Raw genomic sequence first — 25,381 nt, 5'->3', positions numbered from 1 at the left:
TGCCTCCTAATGACCTGGAAAATCAAGTTCATACCTTTCCCAAATCAGAATCCATTTGTTCTAAATCTAGTCAAGTCAGAGGCAACCATTAGCAGAAGACCCACCCACTTGGCCATTTCCCCCTGTGTCTGAAGTCACAGTGAGTCACCCTCAAAGCCTGGCTCACCCCAAGATGAGTCAGTATCTCCTGCTTGCCTACATGGTCATTACTTTCTCTTCAGGGGGAAAAAAAAAAAAAGGACAAGCACTGACAAAAGTTATCCTTCAAGAAAGATCACCAGTCTTATGCAGTGTCTAAACCCCCACTGTTTCAGACACTTCTCAGGGCAGGGACCCTTTCTAGAATATCTGATGAAGCTAGATCGGCATTGTATTTTATATCTCAGTGGTGAAGAGTCCAGTTTCTGGACTGAGTTCTGCCTCTGGTATGGATGAGGAAGCTTGTAGTCTACCAGCCTTCCTGAAAATTAACAACTATCAGCTCCAGACCAAAAAAATCAAAAACACCACCCTGAAGGCTGATAGTCACGGACAGTGTGCAGGAGCTACAGAGTCTAGTAGAAAGCTGATACTTGGAAGAATGAGACAGTGTGAGGTGAGTACCCTGTTTTTATGACTCTCAGCCTGGGGGCAAGCTGCAGTCAGTGTCCTGAGGGGTAACTAAGACTGATAGAGAGACACCCCATATCCTTTTTGGTCTGAAGAACAAGAACTAGGGGTGACCAGAATTGGGAGGGGGTAACCATAGCTTCTGGAAAGTAAAGTGGAATCTGGGGAAGGAGAGGGACAGAGAGAAAAAGTCTCAACTTTCACATGTAGACTCTGCTCAAATTTCTGCCTGACCCCTAGTGACTTGTGTGTAGGCCAGACTATACGCAGCCCAGCTAAGGATAAGACAGCTGAACTAAGATTTGAAGTGTCATCCTAAAAACACAGTTTGCCGTGTGAGCCCAATTAATTATTTGCTAAAGCACAAATTCAAAACTTTTTGAAGGAATACAGCAGATCTAGTCTCTACAACGTAACAATCACACAATCTGGAATACAACCCCCAAATCTCTTGACATATGAAGAAAATGTGACCCATGCCAAAAATGAAAGACATAAAACAAAAACCAAGCTCAAGACAATGCAGATGTTGAAATGGGCAGAAAATGATTTTAGAGCAGCAACTTTGTGCTAAATGATGGAAAGGAACATGATGAGATAATGATGAAAATATAGGGCTAGCAGATAAATAAAAGCTACCAGAAAAAAGAATGAAATGGAAATTCTATAACTGAAAAATGCACTATCTAAAATTTTTAAAAATTAATGGGATGGGCTTAACACAATGGAGAAAACAGCAGAAAGAGTCAGTGGATCTAAAGAGAATTCGAAGTAAAACATACAACCTGAAGAATACAGAGAAAAACAATAGAGCCCACATGATAACATCAGAAGATCTAACATATGCACAATTGGAGTCCTAGAAGGAAAAGAGAGATGAATGGGATAGAAAAAAAAATATTTGAAGACATAATGACCAAAAACTTCACAAACTTGGGGAAAGAAAGGTATTTACACACTTGAGAGGCTCAACAAGCCTCAAGCAGGTTAAATAAAAGAAAACCATGCCTGGGCACCTTAGAGTCAAACTTCTGAAAACCAATAGTAGAGAGATTATCCTGAAAGGGTGCAGGGAAAGGCAACGTGTTACAAAGAAGGCAACAGTAATTCAGATAACTGGTTTCAGAGATAATGGAGACCAGAAGACAATGGGTCAACATCTTGGAGGGCCAAAAGAAAGAAAGAAAAAATCTAGTCCAGAATTCTATATCCAGGAAAAAAAAAATTATAAAGTATGAGGGCAAAATAAAGATTTTTCAGGTAAAGGAAGACTAAAAGAATTTGTCACAAGCAGATCTGCACTACAGAAATGCTAAAGGAAATTCTTCGGGCTGAAGAGAAATGAGACCAAATGAAGATAAGAATCTTTAGGAAGGAATGAAGAGCATCCATTTATACAGTAAATATAAAAGACTGGTTTTCCCATCTTAATTCCTTTCAAACATATAAGACTATTCCAAACAAAAATTATAACATTCTCTTGTATTTATAGCATAGGTACATGTCAGATGTCAGATAAAGGAAATAGTCTATGTCAGGTCTCTATTCCACCGTGGTGGGGGGTTGATCATGGACCAATATGGTTGCAAGGGTTCTATATTTATGTGAAGGACAATATTGAATTAGACTGGGAAAGTTAAGACACTGTGTGTTGTGATTGTTAGAGAGCCCCAGGGGTGAGGGCATACAATGATATATAGCAAAACTACCAACATGGCAATTAAAATGGAATTCTAAAAAATGTTCAAATAATAATTTTTTTAAAGATTTTTATTTATTTATTTGACAGACAGAGATCACAAGTAGGCAGAGAAGCAGGCAGAGAGAGGAGGAAGCAGCTCCCCGCGGAGCAGAGAGCCTGAGGTGGGGCTTGATCCCAGGACTCTGGGATCATGACCTGAGCCGAAGCAGAGGCTTTAACTACACTGAGCCACCCAGGCACCCCTAAAATAATAATTTTTAAGTGGCAGCTGGTTTCCCCCGGAGTGCATGATCTAAAAGAGAGAGTGAGAAGGAGGCCACAGTGACTTTAAAGACTCAGTTTCAGAAGTCATGATATCACCTTTGCCACATTCTTCTCGTAAGATACAAGTCACTAAGCCCAGCCACAGAGGAATTGGGCTTCGCCCTTTGACGGGAGGACTATACTTCTGGACATATATTAAAATCATCTCAACTCCCCAGATGGAGTCGCCTTTAATTTTTGACTGAGTCTTTCCAGAAATTATCTACACCTGTGAACACTGACAGCCCTTTCTCCTTAACATAGCTAAGACCTTACTCTAAGACCTCACTAACTATATTTATCATTCTACACCTTGCTCTTTCCTTCTGATACTGTATCTTGAGAACCCTCCTAAATCAGCACATGGAGATCTATCTCATCGTTAAATAGATTCAAAGCATCCCGATGATGGGATGTCTACAGTGTCCACAGTACTTAATCAGCCCATGCTGATGGTCCTATCGGCTGTTTACTGTAACAAAATAATGCTGCAAGGAAGACTGTAGTATGTATATTTTTGCCAGCTTAAGCAAAAAAAAATAAAGTTCTAGAAAATAAAGTTCTTGGAGTAGACTTGCCGGAGGAGATGATACACACATTTGCAGTCCTGATTATGTCAATTTGTCTTCCAGAATCATGACTGGTTGATACATTCGTCTGTACTGCTGAGAGCCCATCCTCCTATGCTCAGTAATGTGAGGTTTTAATGTAGCTTTTAAATGTTGCCTACCTGAGGGGTGCCTGGGTGGCTCAGTGGGCTAAGCCTCTGCCTTCAGCTCAGGTCATGATCCCAGGGTCCGGGGATCGAGCCCTGCATTGGGCTGTCTACTCAGCAGGGAGCCTGCTTCCTGCCCCCTCTCTCTGCCTACTTGTGATCTCTCTGTCAAATAAATAAATGAAATCTTTATAAAAATTAAAATAAATAAATAAACATTGCCCACCTGAGAGGTCCAACAAGGTATTTCAGTGTGGAGTTGATTTGCTGTTTTAAAATCAGCATTAAGTTTATCAGTCATTTTTATTTCTTTTCTATGAACTATCAAACACCTTATTAATGGGTGAAACAAAGGAAACGCATCTTCATCTAGCATATAGGCTGCGAATGTTGTCACTCACTCTGTCATTTGCCTTGTGCCTTTTTTCCCACCGTAAAAATTGTTTAAGTTTTGAACTAGTTAGGATTAAAGTGAATTTCTTACAAGGTCAAATGTATCAACATTTCATCTTATGATTTCTGGCGGTTTTTTTCTCCCCAAAGTTAGAAAGATCTCCACTTCATGGTTCGTTTTAAAATTCATTCATACCCTTCAGGGACTCAGTCAGTTAAGCATCTGCCTTCGGCTCAGGTCCTGATTCCAGGGTCCTGGGATCGAGCCCTGCATTGGTCTCCCTGCTCCATGGAGGGCTTGCTTCTCCCTCTCCCTGCCACTCTCCCTGCTTGTGCCCTCTCTATCTCAAATAAAATAAAAATCTTTAAAAGTCATTCATGCCCTCTACTAGCACTTTTATGGTTTTAACATTTACTTTCAAGTAATCGTACCATCTGGAATACAGATTAAAAACCAAGGACAATATCTAGCTTTATTTTTTTAATCCAAATGACAGTTTTTCCCAACGTCGGTTTTTTTGTTTTTTGTTTTTTTTTAATTTATTTGACAGAGAGACACAGTGAGAGAGGGAACACAAGCAGGGGGAGTGAGAGAGGGAGAAGCAGGCTTCCCACCAAGCCGGGAGCCTGATGCGGGGCTCGATCCCAGAACCCTGGGATCATGACCCGAGCCGAAGGCAGACGCCCAACGACTGAGCCACCCAGGTGTCCCCCAACGTCGGTTATTAAAGAATCCATTTCCCTCCACTGATTTGAAATGTCTTCTTCTCAGATGTGCTATGCTCCCTCTGTTTTGCAGACTGGTTATGAACTCTGCTTTGTTTCATCGACGGGCAGCTCCTCTCTGAGGAAGGGCAGCTTTGAAGCATCGAGAGGGGAAAGGTCTGGATCTTCAGAGCTCATAGCCAGGGAAGAAGCACAGCTGGTGGGGGGAGTGGGGGCAAGGGGTGCTGTCTGAGCGGCTTGGGAGAGAGAGTGGGAGAAGGGTGAGGATTTGGGGAGCACAGTAAAGCGATCAATGTCAAAATCAAATAAATTACATAATGGTGTTTTTAAAAGCAATTGCCCTGCTTCCCAAAGCAAATAAAATCATGAGCACTTGTCCAGGTCCTCAGAAAACCTGCCTTCATGAACAAGAGATGAGTTTGCTAATTCGTTAGCCAAACAGCTCTTGAGTTCCTAAAATCACTGTCACCTCTGATAGGTATCTATTTTCTGCAACTCTCTCCCATCTGACTCTTGAATTCTTACTGGTTTTTATCAGAATCTGAATCTGTGCATATTCCAAACAAGGGGACCCCCAAAATAACAAGATGATCCTGCCCTTTTCTGAAGATTAGCAGCGTTCTTACTAGGCGCAGGCACCAGGTGTGGTCTCTGGTAAAGCTCGCCCCAGTGTCCTTTCTGCAGCAGTGTGAGGAGGCCACCATTACCCAGGCTGTGTGGAGAAAGTAATTCTTGACCAAAGGCACATGTAGTGAGTGGCAAGGCTGGATGTCAGCGTAGCGCCATCTGACGCAGAAGGTTGGCCTTGCCAGGGGGAATGACACGGCCTTTCCCATGTGATCTATAGTGTAGAGAGGCAAGTGACACAGAGAGATTTTTTAAAACTGGGGTTCCCAGAGAAGAGGAAATGGGAAGAAGACGAGGAAAGGAACAACGAGCCCCGTCTTCTTCAGAACTAGCAAGAGGGCATGACCTCGTTTACCCCAGTAGAGAATAACTTAGGAAACCCTGAATTGTCTGTCCTTTCCCCGGCCAAAGTGGTGTGAACTGCTGTCCCACTGGCCTACCCTCAGCCTCAGACTCCTCGTGCATGTCTCAGGGAGAATGCCCTCCTCTCCAGAAGCCTCTTAGTGGAGATCTGATTTGACCTTCTGGGCTTCCTGGCTACCCGAGCCTTGCAGCCAGCCCTGTCCGTGAACCGTGGGCATTATTTTACCAGGGCATGGAATCAGCAGATGCAAAGAGAAAACCCTATCAGCTTGTAACCCTGTGGCCTCCAACTGGAAATTCCTGCAAGTTCCTCCTGCCATTGCTCGTTGCGGCTACATTTCTAACCACTGCCACTCTTGAGGTTTACACCCTAGTTCCACTGACCTAGGCCAGCTGGTGTAGGGGGTTCACTTTCACCAGATTAAACCTGATTAAGAGTGTCAGGTGACAGAGAAGGGCCCAAAGTACCTCAGAAACAATCCTGGTTTCATGTTCCAATATACTGATGCAGGGTGACCACATACAGTTGTGCAGGTTGTATATTGCACAACATTCCTGGGCATATAATCACATGGCCCCTGATTTGTACTCTCCATGTTTCCTCAATTACACAGACACTGGTGTGAATGTACAGCTCACCCTCAGAGGCTTGTACACATACATCCTAATCCTCTCAGATGGCGACTCCCAGGAAAACTGAGGCAAAGGAACGCAAAAGGAAAGAGCGATATTCTGCCTTTGATAACTGGGAAGATGAATGCCTTCTCCTGCCCTCCACTCTCCCCTTGCCCCAGTATTCATATGTAGATCCATAAAGCCTTTGAGAGATTCTGCCTAGAAATTCATAGTGCTGGCTATTTCTAGAAGAGCGACATGTCTGGCCCAGGACAGTCACAGTTTATGACCATTGTACTGGTGGTCCCAACAGTTAAGCACTTGTCCCAGACAAATGTGTCCCAGTTTGGATAGTAAATTATAGTCAGCCTAGTGAAAAGCTACAAATGGACCAGCGCAGAGATACTGGGGAAAGGCGTCATCAGCTTATTGACCAATAACACAAACAGAAAGACATTTAATCGAGCAGCCACTATGTATATATACGCATATGTCAATATGCCTGTGTTATATGCATGTGTGTATGTTTTTATATGTGAATGCATATGTGTAACATGTGTGTATCCCTACACATATGTAGCCACTATCTACTGAATGTACCATATGTAGCCACTATCTACTGAATGTTAGACACTCTGCAACCTGCCAGCCCCTGCACTAAGAGCTCTTTGGGCTCTGCATCTATCTGTATATACACTTACTTATCAGAGAGAGAGCACGCATGAACGGGGGAGGGGCAGAGGGAGAAGTAGACTCTTCGCTGAGCAGGGAGCCTGATGCAGGGCTCGATCCTGGAACTCCGGGATCATGACCTGAGCTGAAGGCAGACACTTAACTGACTGAGCTTCCCAGGTGCCTATATATATACTTTAAAACCAAGATTTTATTCTGACACCCCCAATTCCAATCCAGTGTAACAAGGGTCCTTCTAGCCTTTCCCCTTTCTTTAACTGTAGCTTTTTTTCTTTTTCCAGCAGAGAGACATCTGACTCATTGTCTACATCTTATCTGCTTATCTGCTCCTGTACACATATATAATTTCAGAATCTCTAGCTCTATCCTTGTGAGAAATAAATTTGCTAACTACAGTGCAGTGATCGTGCACAGTGTTTTGTCTTAACCTAGGCATTCTGTCAAAACACTGTTTTCCAGAGAAACTTAAGGCTAGTCCTGTATTCTTTCCTGTGGGCTAAGTTATTCATTTTTTTTTTTTAAGATTTTCATTTATTTGACAAAGAGAGAGAGATCACAAGTAGGCAGAGAGAGAGGGGGAAGCAGGATCCCCGCCGTGCAGAGAGCCCAATGTGGGGCTCGATCCCAGGACCCTGAGATCATGACCTGAGCCAAAGGCAGAGGCCTTAAGCCACTGAGCCACCCAGGCGCCCCAAGGGTAAGTTATTCTTTTGTAATATGTTCAGGTGTTTTGTTATCTTTTGTATTCCGTTTGGGGTTCTCCCTATATCCTGGTTAATTTCTTTAAATTCCGTATGTAAAACTCATCCTTTGTAGTGTATAATTCTTTGCGTTTGTATTTGCAATTTGACAAATAGAAGCATGTGTTCACTGCCCCAGGCATGATTCGGGACAGTTCCATCCCCCCACAAATTCCCTCCTGCTGCTCCATTGTAGTCAATCCCTATGTCATCCCCTACCCGGGTAATTAACACTGATCTCTTTTCCGTCCCTGTGGTTTTTGCCTGTTCCATGAACGGAATCATACCAGATGCACCCTTTTGGGCCTGTCTTCTCTCAACAAGCAAAGTGCATTTAGTTCATCCATGCTATTGTGTAAAGCAGTGGTTTCTTCCTGGCTGTCCGGGCCTAACACTCTGCTGTGTGCCTGTAGGACAGCTTGTCACTCACCACGAGGGGCATCTGGCTGTTTCCAGTTTAGGGTGAGTATGAAGGCACGTGCTATAAACATTCTCATACGGACTTTTTGAAAACATAAATTTTTATTTCACCGGGTTAGGACCTAGGAGTGGATTGCAGGGCTGCATGGTAAGAACCTCTTAACTTTTCTAACCTGCCAAAGTTCACAGTGCCAGTTTGCATTCCCACCAGCTATACATGCCAGGTCAGAGGTCCTGTGACTCTTCAGCACCCATATTATCAGTATCCTTCATTTTCGCCATTCTACGGGGTGTGGAGCAGTATCTCATTGTAAATTTAATTTGCGTTTCCTTAATGACTAAGGGTGTTGAGTGTGTTTTCATCAGCTTATTGGCCATCCATCACATATCTTTGTTGGTGAAGTGTCTGTTTGAATCTGAATTTTTTTTTAAATTATTCTTTTCTTATTGTTGGTTTTCGAGAGTTCTTTGTATATTCTGGATACAGATCCTCGGTCAGAGATGAGATTTGCACGTATTTGCTCCCAGTCTGGGGCCTGTCTTTCCACTCTGTTAACAGTGTCTTTTGGAGAGCCAATGTTTTTAATTTTAACAAAATCCACTTTATCATCTTTTTAATTAGTACTCTTTGCTTAACCTAAGCTTACAAAGATTTTTTTTCCTTGTTTTCCCCTAGAAATTTGATAGTTTTACATTTTACATTTTGGTCTATACTATATTTTTGGTTAATTTTTGTATAAGGTGTGATTTATGGGTCAAGGTCCTTTTTATTTATATTTATTTATCTCTTGGGTATAGGGACATCTAACTGTTCTAAAACCATTTGTTGAAAAGATTGTGCTCTCTCCATCAGATTGCCTTTGGACTTTTTTTTTTAAAAGATTTTTATTTATTTATTTGACAGAGACAGTGAGAGAGGGAACACAAACAGGGCAAGTGGGAGAGGGAGAAGCAGGCTTCCCGCCGAGCAGAGAGCCCAATATCAGGCTCAACCCCAGGACGCTGGGATCATGAACCGAACTGAAGGCAGATGCCCAATGACTGAGCCACCCAGGCACCCCTGCCTTTGGACTTCTATCAAAAATCAGCTGGCTGCATTGGTATTTCTGGACTCTCAGTTCTGGCTCACTGGTCTTTGTGGCCATCATCCCACTAATACCACATTATCTTGTTTTCGGAACCTTTATCATGGTTCTCAAAATCACAGAGCCACATTCCTCCCAATATATTCTTCTTTTCCAAAAACCAATCCTGGCTTTTCCAGTTCCGTTGACTTTCCATAAAAATTTAAGAATCTGCTTGTTAAAAAAAAAAAAAAAAAAGCCTATTGATATTTTGATTGAGATTGTTGAATTTAGAGATGAACTTGGAGAGAATTGAACTCTTAAACTGAGATTTGCCGAGCTCATGTATCAAGCACAGTATAACCCGCTGGTTACACAAATAATTGAATGATAAATGAGAAACTAGGAGATTCTGAGCAGCCCAAGTACTAGTAACTAGAGGATGCCGCTACCCCTCCCAGGGCTGGGGGTAGGGGGAGGTAAGGTTACTGAGGTCTCAGAGCTCAGAGGAAGGGGCCCCGCACAGCTCCTGGCCAGCTCTATGAAGGGGTCCACTAATGCTCAGACAATAGTGTGGGAGGGGGGCACTGGTTGGTGTTGTACTCCCAAGGGGACGCAGCAGGCTTCCACTGCCAAAAGAACCCAGAAGCTGGACCCAGAACTCTCATCAGGTGCTGGAGCCACTCTGACAGGAGCTGGAAGCCCAGCTCCCCATCTCACTCTCGTGCCTTCCACTGGCCAGCAAGCGTGTCTGAAGAATGTGGTTTGCAGAGTGTCAGCCTCAGCATCTGCAGCTGAGTACAGAAACGGAGGCTTGGGGCTGAGAGCCGAGTCATTGGTCCCAGCACACTTGGTTACACTGGAAACCACTACTGGAAGCTGCTTTTCCATATGTCTGAGTGTGTCCAGCATTGCACCGGAGATATGATACAGGTTCAACATTTTTTGAAACTGGACTTTTTAAAGTACTGTTCATTCAAAACAGAGGAGGATAGGGGAAGGGAAGGAAAAATAAGATGAAATCAGAGAGGGAGACAAACTGTAAGAGACTCTTAATTGTAGGAAATAAGCCGAGGGGTGCTGGAGGGGAGGGAGACGGGGGGACGGGGTAACTAGGTGACTGGCATTAAAGAGGGCATGTGATGTAATGAGCACTGGATGTTATAGAAGACTGATGAATCACTGACCTCTACCTCTGAAACTGATAATACACTATGTGTTAATTGAATTTAAATTTTAAAAATTTTAATAACCTATAAAAAATAAAACAAAGTACTGTTTATTCAGGAATGAAAGATGTGATATTACTACAGACCTCACAGACATGAAAGAAACAATAAGGGAATATTATGGACACTTCTGTGTCCATAATTTCAACAACTTGGATGAAATGGACCATTTCCTTGAAACACATGACCTACCAAAACTTACTCTCGAAGAAATAGATCATCTGAATAGGACTCTGTCAAACAAGTTAAATTCATAGTTTTAAACCTTCCAACAAAAAGAAAACTCCAGGCACAGACGATTTGGTTCAAGTGGGGAATCCTACCAAATATTTCATGAAGACATAATACCAATTCATAATCTCTTTCGGAAAAGAGAAAAGGACACACTTCCTGACTCCTTCTATGAGGCCGGAGTTACTCTAATGCCAAAACCAGGCACAGACACTGCAAGATACAAAAACCGCAGATCAACATCCCTCAGGGTCGTAAACAATCCTCAAAAAATCGTTAGCAAATTGAACCCAGAAATATGTAAAAGGGATAATATATCGCCATCGAGTGTGGTTTATCTCAGGAACACAAGGCTGGTTCAATTAGAAAGATCAATCAATGTAATTCACTAAAGAGGAAAAATCTTAGAATTATCTCAATAAATGCAGAAAACATTTTGGAGAAAATTCAACACTAATTCATGGTAACAACTCTCAGCAAACCAGGAGTAGAAGGAAAAGCCTCTTTAACCTGAGGAAGAGAATCTGTAAAACCCTGACCTAATCACAGACTTGCCTCTCTTTCCTCTGCTCCTTCTAGTATCGGGAGGACCGGTGACCTCTCTGAAAAGTCTCTTCTTACTGAGAATATATAACCAAAAAGCTAAAAAGGAACTATATCTCATCCATCCTAAGATGCCCAGTTTCTCACATTTCTGAATTCTGGGTACATGTTATAGTCAATGGCATCTTACAGTTATAAAAAGGTAGAAAGGTTTTCTCTCTCTCTCTCTCTCTCTCAGTGTGCTATATAAAATAAGGGTGCACCCTTCAATGACATCTTAGAGTTTATGGAATCAATTCTTTTCCAAAGTTTAGTTTTCTAGAGTTCTAGCAAACATTCGTAGCAGAGACAGGTAACTAAGTACCTGGCAACATCTGTTCCCTGCTTCCACGGTAATAAATTGTAACTTTGTGGCCATAGCATCGCGTTACTAGTGCCCTCACTTCCAGGGCTCCCTTGCAGCAGGGCCAGTGGGATGGGAGTGGATGTGACATATACAACTTTTGGATCATGCATAACCCAAAACACAAGCCAACTGACTTAGAGTTTCTGTCTTTCCCGGTGAACAAGCCTGATTCCCACCTTCGGCCTTAAGAGGCATTAACAATGTCGCAGGGGAAGGGGGTGAAGTGTAAGGGTATGGAGGAACCTGGACCCCAGAATGACCAGGAGAGGCAAGCCACCTGCCAACATAAACAGCTCACTTTGGGACTGTCAGATGGGAGATAAATCACCTTCTGTTTTTTTAATCTATTGTATTTGAGAGCCCCCCTCCCATAACAGATTAGCCTTTATCCTCACTAAAACATTTCCCTCTCGCCACCGATTGGCTCACCTTTGCCAGGCCCTTACCTGGTTGCTCTTCTGTCTAGCTTTCTGGCAACCTTGCAACAGCTACAAAGTTTCTGCCCCTGGAGTAAGATATTTCTACCTGGCATTTTGATGTTCTGAGCATGTTGACATGTTTGTCTGGATTGATTTGCTTAATAATTTCACTGTTTCCCTTTCATGCAGCTTGGTCATGTAACCATTGTCAGTGATGACTATGTTTGGGAGATGATTATTCTTCTGGGAATAATCACGACTTCATAAAATCTGTATGGCCATAGTAAGACAGCTTCATCAAAATGAAAACCCATGCTGGGAGCGCCTGGGTGGTACAGTTGGTTAAGCCTCAGACTCTTGATTCTGGCTCAGGTCATGATCTCAGGGTGGTGAGCTTGAGTCCCATTGTGAGGCCCACCTCTGACCCCCTTCTCCGGAGCATACTGTCTCCCTCTCTCTCTTTCTCTGAAAAAAAAAAAAAAAAAAAGAAAGAAATGAAAAAAGAAAACCTATACTGGCGCATTAAAAATGCAGGAAGGTAAAGAGGGAAGGAAGGAAGGAAGGAAAGAGAAGGGAGGGAGGGGGAGGAAGGAGGGAGGAGAAGAGAAGAAGGGAGGGGAGAGGGAGGGAAGGAGGAAGGGAAGGCCGGCACCATAAGAACAGCAGTTTTTCCAAAGGGACCAGAGGCCATGGAAAGGACCCTTCATCTTCCTCATGTACTTCTCTGTTTCCTGTCCTGGAAAATCATCCGAGTGGTTCCCCTGTCAGTTTTCCACATGACTAAACCCCACGGGCCTCATCGAATCATAACCAAGCTGCCTGACCACGTCTCCCCAGTTCCTCCCATGCCTGGAGCCCAGTAGGGGTGCAGACCTGGGCACACCACCCATCCCTCCCCTGCCTTCTCCCACAGCCTCACCAGAGAGGCCTCTCCCTGGTGGCTGAGCCGAGCCCGGGGCTGGCCTGGGGTCTTCAGATGCTTACAACATGGACCGGTCCATCGGACTCCTGGCCTGCCTGGTGGGCATCCTCCCGATGGGTGAGTCTGCCACTATTCTCTCTGGCCCACAGTCAGAACAGAATAGATGCTCACAAAACCGCAGGGACAGTCTTCTCTCCTCGCACCTGGGGCAGCTGGACACTCCAGGAAGCAGAGGCGACGGAAGTCAGAAGTTCAAGCCCGGGTTTTGCCTTCGGTTTCCAGTGACCTGGGGCAATCCTCTGACTTCTCGGGGCTTCCGTGGCCCCACCTGTAGAAAGGCCCCCTGCTTGCCCCTCCCGCCGTGAGGATCCTGGGAGATGACGGGCAAGCTCAGGAGAGGACAGTCCAGGCTCTGAGGGATTTCGGGGGTTGTGGTCCTCCAAGTGCTGTATCTCTCCATGGGCACAGCCCAGAGTGGAGGGGAGGAGGCATGCGATTGTTTGGGGTAAGGGTGGGGGTGATTTCCCACGGGGCACGGAGCAAGTGAGAGAGGGCACCCTGAGCATCCAGTGGGAATTCCAAGGGCTGAATGGGATTCAGCAGCAGGCTTAAGTGACAACGTCACTGGTCACTTAGCTCAGTGACTTGATGTCCCCAGGAACAGTGTTTTGGTTGGGGACCAACTGCCTGAGAATTTGGGTGGCGAGAGGGCCATTCACCTAAATGCAGTTCCTTTGGCTCTTCGCCCGACCTGCAGAAGGAGAGTATCAGACAGCAGGGCTCGGGAGTCTGCATGTTCAACTGTCTTCTCAGGTCACTTTTTTTTTTTTTTTTAAAGATGTATTTATTTATTTATTTTGGGGGGAGGGGGACAGAGAAACTCCAGCAGACTCTGCACGGAGTGCACTCAGTCTCACAACCCTGAGATCAGATCTGAGCCAAAAGCAAAAGTGGGACACATAACCAACTGTGCCACCGAGACCCTGTCTCTCGGGTCATTCTGAGGCATGGGGTAGTTGGGGGCTATCAGGATAAATGACAGAGGCCATCTTCTGAGCTCCGACCCCTCCCGTGACTGGGCCCCCGGTCTCGGCATCAGTGCTCCCACCAGCGGGGCCACGGGCCGTCATGTGTGGCACGGTGACTTCACTGGCATCATGGTGCTCTGAGTTAGTCCATGTTCCTCATCTGGGGTCCTGTCTCCACGACTGGATGATAAACTCCTTCTCCTTCTTCTGGAGCATTCAACACAGGCAGCGTCCAGGTCAGGTCTGGTCTGGATAATTGCAGCAACCGCCCACAGACGGCTCTTAGACATGCTGGGCACTTTAATTAGAACCATACGTAAGCCTCGGAACAAACTGAGAAAGGAACTACTCTATTCCCTTTTCCCGGATGAGACAACAGAGGCACAGGGACACCCCATGGGGGGTGTGGGTGGATGTGAGACTCCAGACTGGGCCCCCACGTGTCCCCACCCCATGTTGCCGCCTGTCCCACCACACACCCAGTGGAGGGGGCGACGAGGGGGGAGGCTCTCTTTTCCCAGAGTGACATAACTCCGCCGACTTTCTGGGATGATTTAGGTTTGGGCCCCACTTAGACAATGGGGGCTGGAGGAGGAGACCCCGCCTGGACCCAGGGCTGGTAAGAGAGCGGTTCAGACGTGAGTGTCAACGTCACATACACCTTTGAATCCCAGCTTTGCTACTTACTAGCTGTGTGGCCCTGGGCAGGTGGCCTAACTCCTCGGAGCATCAGAAAAGTGGGAATGCTGGCGCCCGGTCGGGTGTTGTGAAGGACGATTAGATCATGGATAAAAGCCTGCCAGCCGGGTCCTGGGGCTGAGTGATTGTGCAATAAATGACAGGGAAATCTTGCTGAAGTCACATACCCTGGAGAGAGGCGAGGTGGGGGTGGAGGTGGTTTGGGTTGATTTCTTTCCTCCCGTTGAGGGTTAGCTGCTGTGAATCAGTTAAAGACAAAAAGACTTAGAGGAAGCCTGAGCAGTCACGTGTCCAAGAACAAAACCCAAACCACATAAGCGTTCCCGCTGTGGGTCAGATTTACCCAGGGGGGCTGAGGCTTCTGGGGGAGGAGATCACTTTTTCTCATACTGGCAGCATCTTCACTGCTCCCCCGAGAGGTCCAGGAGCTAGGTGAGGGGATCCCGCTTTCTGAAACCCCCCTGGAGGCATTCGCCTGTGAGCTGCTCCATGGGACAGTGGACCTAGACAGGAGGCCGGAAGACCAGCCTGGCATTGGCTGCAATAAGGGAACCCTGGGGCTTCCTGAGCCGGTGCCCGAAGTCCCAGTCTCCTCCCCAAACACATCTCTGAGCAGAGGACCAGGGCAGGCCCTTGGCAAAAGTGAAGTGGGAGGAATTCATCCAGGAACCCCCTTCTACCTCCTGTGCCTTTCTCCTTCATACCGATGCCACCTACCCCCCAGCACCCAGTGCCCTGGGGCAGCCCCAAATCTCCCAGGGGCTCATGCACACTCTCCATTGTCTTTCCCCTCTGGCTCCCCACACATCTGCTCCTGGAAAGCTGGAGACACCAGGGAACAGGCAGGTGGGAAGAACAATGGTCTGGGAGCTCTGACTGCTTGGGTGCAGCTGGTCCACAGCCCTCCGAGAAGCAGGTAGAGGGGTCACAGTAGCGGTCATCCTCAAGGACTTCTGTGTCAGCCTTGACAAGCAGCTCGTTCACTCTCCACCACAGCTCTACAAGCAAGGACCCTTGTCCCTACCTTAAGGAGGCCCATGGGAGTCAGGTGACTTTTCTGGGGTGTCACAGCCTGGACTGAACCGCTGGAGTCTCCCAGGAGTAAGGCCCACCTTTTCTACCACCTGTGTGCAGTGGTGGTGAGCCCGGAGCACAGGCTGGCTCAGAGGAATTTCCTAGCTTGGAACCACTGCCAAAAAACAAACCAAAACCCAAGACAAATCACAGCAGTCGTCCTAGCTCATGGGAGTGCAGGGGACCGCCAGGGGTGGGGTGCAGGGAAAGGCCGGGGAGGAGATGGCCTGCTGTGATGGGTCCCGAAGGAAATGGATGGGAGAGTTTCATGGGCCAGGATGCTGCTTCTGCTCCTGATGGTTCCCGTGGCCAGCAGCATGGGCTGAGAAGTCCTAGCTGGGGCAGAGGAGGACGGGCGGGGAGCAGGGCCCTGAGAAGGCTGAGGGGAGCACGGACAGAGATGAGCTAAGTGGGCACTCTGGGGAGAGCACCCCATGGTCTACACTGGCCCCAGACCACGGTCAGCCGTGACTGCCCCTCTGATCTAAGATGCCAACGTGAGCTACAAAAGGTGGGATGTCAAGGTACCACGTCTTCACCCCTGCTGCATCACCTCGAGATGTATGCCCAGAGCACCTCCCTACCACTGCTCGGCGCCCCCACCCTGCTCCCTTGCAGCCACACTCCCTCTGCAGGGCTGGCGGGAGCAGGGGGCTAACGTGCATCGAGCATTTGCTGGGCGAGCTACATGTGGCTTCACTCAACCCTCAGGCCCGTGAGGAAGGTATTAGGCACCCCATATGGCAGCAGAGGAGCCCGACACCTGGGATATTAAGTAACCTGTCCGAAGATCCCCCAGTAAGTAAGCGAAGGAGCCTAGAACAGGGCCAGGCTCAGACCGGGTGCTCATAAAAGTCGGGGCAAGAATGAGCACAAGTGCGATGGTCCCCCAGGTCCAGCCGTGCCAAAGCTGGAAGGCGGGGCCACCATGGAGTGGCGGTGTACTGGATCGTGAGAAGAGTCTGGGTTTCCTGTTGACCCTGGAGGTTTAACCGTCCCGAGGCAGGGAGATCAGAGACTCTACAACCAGGGGCCAAGGTTTCAGTCCAAGAGTATCCCCTCCCTTGTGCTAAATATGGGCAGGAGCTGCTGGAGGGAGCGACACACGTCACAAGGTGCTGGGAACTTGGGTTCCTGCCAAAGCACATGCGTTTGCTCCCCAGGGCAATCCCTGCTGGGACCTCCCACCCTCACCCTGCGTCCAAAGTCTCTGTGTAAGGGGGAGTCCAGGCGCTGGCCTCTTGAAACACCATCCAGCAGGTAAACAGGAAACACAAATCCCCCTGACAGGAGCCAAGATCTTACTACAGGGCCTCTGTGTGCCTGCTCAGCTCCTACAGCAGAAGCCTCCAGGGAGAGGGAGGGGTGGGGGGGTGGCTACCATTTGTATCACACTTCAGGATGTTTCCAAACTGGGCTGTCATGCCGGGGCAACACAGCACAGGGGACAAAGTAGGAACAGGAACCACAGAAGGGGAAGCCTCGGCTCTGCTTCTGGTTGGTCAGATGAACTTGTAACAGTCACGTTGCCTCTCTGAGCTTCTGTCGTCCCTTCTCCTAAAGGCGCTATTGCCAGTCCCTCATAGGGCTGTCGTGCACATGAAATGATATGAGGACTGTCTCCCAGTGAGCACCCAAAGCACTGTGTACTCTGGCCCCATTATCTGGGCATGCCCTGTCTCCCCGATGCGGACATCCTTGCCTCTGTGGTCTTGCCCACCTGCCACCTTCACTTAGAGCACCTTCAGTCTACGCCAAGGTTTGGCAAATCCCACTCCTTTCTCGAGGCTCCGCCGAAAGAATGGCTCCTCTCTCCCTCCAAGCATTCCCTGCCTGATATTTGCACACCACTTCCCCAGCGCCCCCACCCTCCCCTGCCAGCCTGGTCACCCTCCCTTCTGCCCTATGACAGCAATTCAACAGCGATTACTATGTGGCAAGTGTCTGGTGAGACAGTAACAACACAAATATGACCACAGATCCGCCCTCCAGAGCTTCTGGGTGCCTGGGCAAGACACAGTTGACTAGTCCATGCCCACAAGGAGAAAGTACGTCTGTCAGCCCTGGGGCACAGGAGAAGGATGCCAGACCCAGGCTGGGGGTTGGGGAAATGCCTCCCTCTGGAGGACAACTCAGCAGAGGCCTGGGGCTGGCTGGGAGGGAGGTGGTGAGTGAAATGGGCCAGGAATCTTGTTCAGACAAAGGAAACCTGTCGGTGTCCCTCATTAGCGGACCTGGCAGGCTGCAGTGTAATTATGTGTTCGCAGATCTGTCTCCCTTTCTGAGTGGTGAGCTCCGGCAGGCTGATAAGCCATCCGATTGATCTTTGTAACCCTGGCTTGTATCCAAGTGCCTGGCTTAGAGTGGGACCGTGTCTGTTATGTGTTTGCTCATCGATGAATGCACAATAGCAAAACCTACCTGGGGGGGATCAGCACCTGGCTCCAGGACGCCGGCAAGAGGCAGGAGGTCAGCGGAGCCTGAGGTTACAGAGGGTGGGAAGTGTAGGGAAACCGAGGCACAGGCTGAGCCTCAAGAGGGGGCACTTTCTGCACCTGGGAGTGCTGAGTAAACAAGTAAAAGCTTCAGAAAGGGCTTCTCAGATTTGAAACCAGGCCCTTTGATTATTAACAACTGAACAAACAAGCTCTTAACTGGAGATAAATGTCATGTCCTCCACTTCGGGTCAAAAGCGTAATTCACTTGTCCTGCAGAAACAAGAGCTGGCTCACAAGCACATTGTGTGAAAACAGAACTCGTGGTTTTTATCTGATGGCAAGCTTGGCCTAAGCCCAAAGTGTGGTTTTATATGAGGCAGAGCCACACAACCCAATTTGTACCCCCACGCTGCTAGTGCAGCACACACCTGCGGCACACACCTGCGCACACCCCTGTGGCACACAGCCATGGCACACACCTGCGGCACACACCCGCGGCACACACCTGGAGGCCCCAGCTCAGGCAACTATGCTGCAGAGAGAGCACGAAGCAGGCAGTGAGGAAGGGGAGAGGCAGGGGAGGGCCTAGAACTTCCACCAGAGAAGGAAAGGCTTAATGAGTCCATGATAGCCAAGACAGGTCCCAGAAGGGCCCTCACCTTACGGGAATGTGTGTGCTCCCAAGAATAACATGGTCATGTGAGTCGTGATAGATATTGATTCTTTTTTTTTTTTTTTAAAGATTTTTATTTATTTGACAGAGAGAGATCACAAGCAGGCAGAGAGGCAGGTAGAGAGAGAGGAGGAAGCAGGCTCCCTGTCGAGCAGAGAGCCCGATGCGGGGCTCGATCCCAGGACCCTGAGATCATGACCTGAGCCGAAGGCAGCGACTTAACCCACTGAGCCACCCAGGCGCCCCCGATAGATGTTGATTCTATACAGGAGGATTGTGCTCACCTGTAGATAACTCATCAACGGGCTAGGCTCCTTGGAGGATGGGTGGTCACCGGCTGCGGGCTGAGGAGATTCCTACCCAAGGCACGACATACCCTCAGTAAGTAAAGAGCACTGGGCATGCAGTCAGAAAAGCTGGGTTTCTCCCATCTTCTGTCTGTGTGACTCTGGGCCTCCGTTTTCTGAGCTATAACAATAGCCCCCTGCCTTTCTCCCCCAGGGTGTCTTGGGGGTCATGTGACAGGATATATAAAAGAACCGTGTGAATTACAAAGCTCTCGGGAAATATAAGAGTAGCTATATTATTCCCTCTCAAGATCCCTTTTGGGAACTACATTCGGGGCTCTAGCTGGGCAGACCTACCAGCCTGTCCTCCCTCCTCAGGGAGATACCACCCCCACCTAGCCTGGTCCTCTGAGGCCTAGCTCCAACATCCCCCCTCACCCACCTGCTCAGCCCCTCCCCAAAGCAGCACACGAATGGGACAACAGGGACAGGGGCTCTCCAGCCATCTTGGAGCTGGAGGCAGAGCACAGCTTCCAGACCTGAGCTCAACCATACTTCAGAGGCTCACAGACAGGGGGTGAGGAAACTAAGCCCAGAGCAAGAACACAGCACAGAAGATCTACCACTTGTGGGCTCTCAGCTCCCTGTCTGGCTTTGGGAAGCCCTTCTGGGTTGACCTGGATTCTAAAGGGACCTCATTCACCAGCTCAACACATTAAGTTCGGAACCTACCATCCCTTCCTGAGGCCTCTTTCCCTTCTGTTAACGGGGAGCGCTGGGCTCCTTGGATGAGGCCCAAGCTTCCCTGCCCTTTAGTGCCCTAGACTGCTGGCTGTGGAGTCGGGCAGTCCTGTCTGAAAGCTGGCTGTGCCTCCTTCTAGCTGTGTGACCTTACTTACGTACTCAATTTCTCTGTGCCTCAGTTTGTTACATGTAACTCAAGGATAACTGTGCTTCCATCTAGGATCATTTGTGAGAACCAAAAGAGATACTACAGGGAACTTGCTCAACACAGAGGCTCATAGTAAGTGTTTTTATTTTCACCATCGTGGGAGGGGGGTGCTTGGGGCTGTGTGGTAACCAGGATCCTGGGGCTTGTCTGCCCCAGGGCAGGGGTGGGAAAGAGTATGGGGTCGATGGGCCTGTAGGTGGGACGTCCCCAAATGAAGCAAATACTCCCAGAGAAGGGCGGAGAGGGGCCAGGCACCTCGAGAGTCATGGGAGTCAAGATCCCGGAGGGTGCCTAGATCCCGGAGGGTGCCTCTCGAGTCACACGGTGGGTTTCTGGGCCTCCACAAGGGAGATGCTTCCTGAAATCCTGGGGTTTCCAGGCCCCCCCCGGGGTGCTCCCTGAGTCCTGTGGGTTCCCGGCTCCCCAGCGAGGGGTTCCCCCAGAGTCCGCTGACGCTCCCCGCCGCCCGCAGGTGCGCGGGCGCAGCGCTGGTCCATGCAGGTGCCGGCCGAGGTGAGCGCGGCGGCGGGTGAGGCGGCCGTGCTGCCCTGCACCTTCACGCACCCGCACCGCCACTACGACGGGCCGCTCACGGCCATCTGGCGCGCGGGCGAGGCCTACGCCGGCCCGCAGGTGTTCCGGTGCGCGGCGGCGCGGGGCAGCGAGCTCTGCCAGACGGCGCTGAGCCTGCACGGCCGCTTCCGGCTGCTGGGCAACCCGCGCTGCAACGACCTGTCGCTGCGTGTCGAGCGCCTCGCCCTGGCCGACGATGGCCGCTACTTCTGCCGCGTGGAGTTCGCCGGCGACGTCCACGACCGCTACGAGAGCCGCCACGGCATCCGGCTCCGCGTGACCGGTGAGCGCCGCACCCTTCCCGCCCGCCTCCGGCCCGCCTTCCCGCCGTGTCCTGGGCCTCAGGGCGCCCGCACAGCTTCCGCCACGGGCGTGGAGACGGGGGCGATGCACAGCACCTTTCTGCCAGGCAGGGGGCCGCACACCTGGAGATGGATGCGGGCCGCCCAGGAACTTGTTAAAAGTGCAGAATGCTTGCCTTCAGAAGAACTGAGTGGCGCAGAACTGAGTGGCGCCGGGGAAATGGGCATCCAGATGAAGTTCGTAGGGAGTGAATGGCCCCAGTAGCTCTCAGTCTAGGGGGAGGGACACGAGTTGAACAGTAATGGCAAGGGCCACGGTGGGATGTGTGCTCTGTGCACTGAAGGGCACACACAGCCCGCCAGAGATGCCCAGGGAGCCGCCAAGTGCACAGTACTTTGCTAGACCCTAATAAAGTGGGAACCAGGGTCCCTGGTCCCTAGAGCAGTGGTTCTCCACTCTGGCTGAGCACTGGAATGAGCTGGGGAACTTTTTAAAATCCTAGCCTTCCCTGCTGTGAGGATCCCGTTCTGGGTTCCACTCTGCCCAGAACTTTCCATGTGCCCTTGGTCTGGCTGGGCCGCCTCTCCAAGTGCATGTCAGTTTCTTCCCAGGGCCTGCCGCTACCCTGCCATAGACCCAGACATTCAACTCTAGATCTTGGTGAGGTTGTCTGGGAGTGGGAAGTGCCCTTGAAAGCCTACCAGCAGACAGCCCCCAGCCCTGAGCTACAGCCACAGTAACGACCATTGAGTGAGCATTTGCTGTGAGCCAGGCCCGAATCAAAGCACCTCACATGTAGTAACTTGCCAAATCTCAACGACCCCATAAGGTAAGTGATCCACATTTTACGCATGAAGAGACTGAGGCACGGAGCTTCAGAATAACTTGCCCAAGGCCACATCTCTATGGGGACCTTGGCACCGTGGTGCTAGAGCGCCTGCCTACTCCCTCCTCTCTGCGCCACTGGCCCCAAATCTCTTGGTGACTGAAAGGGACTGAAAGGGGTCCGCCTTTGCCCTTGCCCTTCCCCGCCGCTTCTCTGACCACAATTCTCTTTCTCTCCCGCACCCCTCCACCCCGTCGCTGCCCGCAGCCGCCCCACGGATCGTCAACCTGTCGGTGCTGCCCGGCCCCGCGCACGCCTTCCGCGCGCTCTGCACCGCCGAAGGCGAGCCGCCGCCCGCCCTGGACTGGTCCGGCCCGGCCCTGGGCAATGGCTCGGCTGCCGTGCCGGGCCCGGGCCAGGGTCACGGCCACCAGGTGACCGCGGAGCTGTCCGCGCTGGCCCACGACGGCCGCTACACGTGCACGGCCTCCAACAGCCTGGGCCGCGCGGAGGCCAGCGTCTACCTGTTCCGATTCCACGGCGCCTCCGCGGCCCCGGCCCTTGCCTTTTCGCTCGGCGCGCTCGGCCTCAAGGCGCTGCTGCTGCTCGGAGTTCTGGCCGCCCGCGCTGCAGCCCGCCGCCGCCTAGGTGAGCTCACCCCCATCAGGGTCGGGGCGAGGGGTGGGCGGGGGCTCTCCGCCCGGGTAAGACCGCCTGGAGACCTCCCGGCGGGACTCAGCCCCGACACAGTTTGTGCCCGCCTCCACCCCCGCTGTGCCTCATCTTGCTTTCTCGCATCTCTCCCTACATAGAGCTCAGGAGGGGGGAAACCAGCAGGAGCCCATTTTACACTAAGGAAGTTGAGGTCAGAGGAGTGAAGGAACTTGCCTCTAGCCTAGAGACGCAGAGATAGAGACCCAAAAACCTCAGCTCGCACTCTTCCCCGCACCCCACTAAATGACTCCTCCCTGGCCCTTTCACATAGACCTTCCCAAATAGCAGCATTCCCTTGTGTTACAGTAAGCACCCTGAGGGCCTACTGTGTGCTGTGTAGGTGCTCAGAAGGCAGAGATGAATAAGCCGGGCCCTTGAATGGGATGCTGGGGAGTAAGCGAGCAATTGCAGTCTGCGGGGAGCAGGGCTGTCCTGGAGCCCAGGTGCCACAGAGGCCCAGTGCACAGCTCGCCTCACTCTGGTGGGATGTCTGGCTAGGCCAGGAGGGAAGGCCTTACAAGTACGGGGACAGTTGGATCAGGAACCGGGGAAGGGAGCTGATGGTGTTGGTAGCCGCAGGTGCGGGAGTGTGCGTGTGTGACAGCAGGGTGTCCTCGGGATCCGCCGCTCACCCCACATGGCTCTCGCAGAGCTGGATGGGAAATGAGCTCATGCTCTAGGCAGGGGCTTCCCAGAGCCTCTCAGACCATCCAGGTCAGCAGCACCCACCTCACACTTTCCTGGGATGAAATCCAAAATTAGTCACAGCTGCCCTGGCTGTGGTCTTTGCTGTGGCTTCTCCGTCTTGTCTTTTCTTGCCGGTTCTTCAGACCCACCAAGCGTTCTGGGCGCCGCGGTCCTCAGAAAGGCGGGTTTTTCTGCTGGGCCGTTCCTCCCTCCGGGGTTCTCATCGTTAACTCCTGGTCATCTCTAAGGACACTTCGTACCTGGCTAGCTTGTGTTTGTCACGTGTCCCTTCGGACCACTTTCCGTGGTGGGGTGGAGCGGACAGCAGGGCCTGTGGCCTGAGGCTACCATGGAGATTCATGCCTCCCCCCCGACCGCCTCTCTCTCTCTGTCCCTCACACAGAGCACCCAGTCGCCCCGGACACCCCACCACGGTGAGTACCCTGCCCTCGCCCACCCCGGGCTAAGGCCCCACTGGCCCAGGCACGCAGGGTTCTTGGGGCTCGCGGCATAAGGAGAAAGACCAGGCAGAGGGTCAGGGCTGGGGTCTGGGGCTCCATCAGGGTTCTGACCTCCTCCGCAGCCTCCCAAAGTCCTGCTCTTCAGTCTCCCAAGCCCTTTTTGGTCAGACCAGGCCACGGGGGCCTGCTCTCCCCACTCACGCCTGCCCTAGCATTTACAGTCTGGGCCTCACACTGGTGTGCGTGATGCTGAAGGGTCATTTTCCCATCTTACGTCTGCACCTAGATGTGATTCCTCGAGCCTGTGTTTCCTCTTGGGCTCTCCAGCGTTCTAGAACAGGCAGACTCACACAAAAGCCAGTTTGGGTACTCATTCTCCCCCAGAGCCGAAGGCTTCGCAAACAAAATGCCATTAGACGTTCAGAGGGTTTAAGTTAGGACGTACTGGCCCTGCTGTCCAGGCTCCCCTTCTCTCTCCGTGTCTGTTCACGTGAAGGTCTGCGGGGAAGAAAGACTCCAGGTCACTGACCCCAGGCAGGGTGTCTGGGGGGCAGGGACGTAGGGAGGCAGAACAGGGCTTATTGGACAAGCCCAGGCATTCCCATAACTGTCCCTGTCCATGCCCTGAAGGCTTTACAAGCCACACGACCAGCCCAGGCCCCTCTCTCTAGCTGCCTGTTCAGCCATACCCCGAGTTCTTGAGAACCCATGTGATGTTCCTCTGTGTTGCTAACTCACGAGCTCACTGAGACACCTAAATCAGAGAGCTGAGGGCTCAAACATTTACGGAGAACCTGCCATGTACCAGACACTGAGTTGGGTACTAACGCTACAGCGAAACCCCCCAACTTCAGGAAGCTCACATTTTAATGTGGAGAATTTAATAAACACATAAACAAGGTCCTTGTCGATTCTAAAGTACAAGCTGTGAAGAAAATGGACAGGGCCACGCAGCAGAGCCCTGGGAAGGGAGGCAGCCACTGGGTGGGTCACAGGCTCAGGGGCGACCCGGGAAGGGGCCGATGGGAAGTCACTGAGTGGTGATGGGAAGCACCTGGGGGGCCCCATCCGAACAAGAGTGGGGGCCCAGTCTTTCCAGGAGGCCGCTGGCCAAGGCGGAGGCTGGCCCAGCTGCTTGGAAGGAGGCGGAGGGGTGGGGCAGGGGGAAGGCGGGGCTGAGCAGGGACCCAAGTGGGCAGCAGACCCAAGGGAGGCAGCCAGGGAGCCCAGGTTTGGTGCCGCTGACTGAGATGATGATGACAGGGAGGAGGGGACGCAAGCCCTCACAGCTCCATCTGAGATGGGTGCTAAGTTGTCCCGGGGGAGGAGTCGGGGAGCAGCTGGAGCTCAGGAGGCCACGCCTGGTGAGATGAGTGTAGAGGGCACCAGGCGCAAAGACGGCTGTTGATGCCACCGATGAGATCCCCTCCAGAAGACAGTGCCTCTGGGCTCCAGGAGGCCATCCTCCACATGGAGGCCTCCTCCCTGCTCCGCAGATGCCGCCGCTGCCCTCTCTCCAAACTTAGTCCCCACGCTTTGTTGGGTCTAGGCCGGGCTCCCATTTCAACTCTCCTTCCTGCCCTTTGCCGGGGCATGGTTTGGGCAGTTGGTGTATCCCCACTTGTGTACTAGGGGGTCAACCTACTTTCTCCATTCACAGGCCCCAGGCTCAGGAGTCCAACTATGAGAATTTGAGCCAGATGAGACCTCGGGACCTGCCAGCAGCCACGTGTGTACCATGAGGAGCCCCTTGGCTGCTGGCATCCACTCGTACCCCTTGAGGAGCAGAGGCCAACGCCGGGCTTGGCTGGGACAGGCCTTCCTGGCTCATGGCCACGTGGGCAGCCCGAGGCTGGGCGACCTCCCATGAAGGGTGTCAAGACCCTGCTCACAGAGGCTCAGTGGTCTCCTACAAGGATGTCTGTCCCAGAGCCCCCAGGATATTT

At 50.9% G+C, this 25,381-nt stretch overlaps 1 protein-coding gene and 1 long non-coding RNA gene across 2 annotated transcripts; both read left to right on the top strand.

Annotated features, from left to right (window-relative positions):
• Window positions 1–303: 303 nt before the first annotated feature.
• On the top strand, window positions 304–12,231 carry LOC125082551 (uncharacterized). Its single transcript, XR_007122011.1, has 4 exons — window positions 304–595; window positions 1,904–2,008; window positions 4,495–4,604; window positions 11,988–12,231. It is a non-coding gene; the product is annotated as an uncharacterized LOC125082551 (long non-coding RNA).
• Window positions 12,232–12,785: 554 nt separating this feature from the next.
• On the top strand, window positions 12,786–25,177 carry SIGLEC15 (sialic acid binding Ig like lectin 15). Its single transcript, XM_047698231.1, has 6 exons — window positions 12,786–12,837; window positions 19,884–19,943; window positions 20,344–20,727; window positions 21,841–22,221; window positions 23,378–23,408; window positions 25,096–25,177. The coding sequence occupies exons 1-6, from the start codon at window positions 12,786–12,788 to the stop codon at window positions 25,175–25,177; spliced, it is 990 nt and encodes a 329-aa protein (XP_047554187.1).
• The last annotated feature ends 204 nt before the right edge of the window (window positions 25,178–25,381 follow it).

Source organism: Lutra lutra, chromosome 12 (genome assembly GCF_902655055.1).
Source record: "Lutra lutra chromosome 12, mLutLut1.2, whole genome shotgun sequence".
Lineage (NCBI taxonomy): Eukaryota > Metazoa > Chordata > Mammalia > Carnivora > Mustelidae > Lutra > Lutra lutra.
The sequence above is the reverse complement of the archived record's forward strand: the minus strand, read 5'-3'. Positions and strand labels throughout refer to the sequence as shown.

Bases quoted from the DNA above. Each gene is read 5' to 3' on its own strand.
- SIGLEC15 (XM_047698231.1), top strand. From the start codon at position 12,786: ATGGACCGGTCCATCGGACTCCTGGCCTGCCTGGTGGGCATCCTCCCG. The intron at 19,944-20,343 runs GTAAGTGTTTTT...CGCCGCCCGCAG, and splicing joins GCTCAACACAGAGGCTCATA to GTGCGCGGGCGCAGCGCTGG. The intron at 20,728-21,840 runs GTGAGCGCCGCA...CGCTGCCCGCAG, and splicing joins CATCCGGCTCCGCGTGACCG to CCGCCCCACGGATCGTCAAC.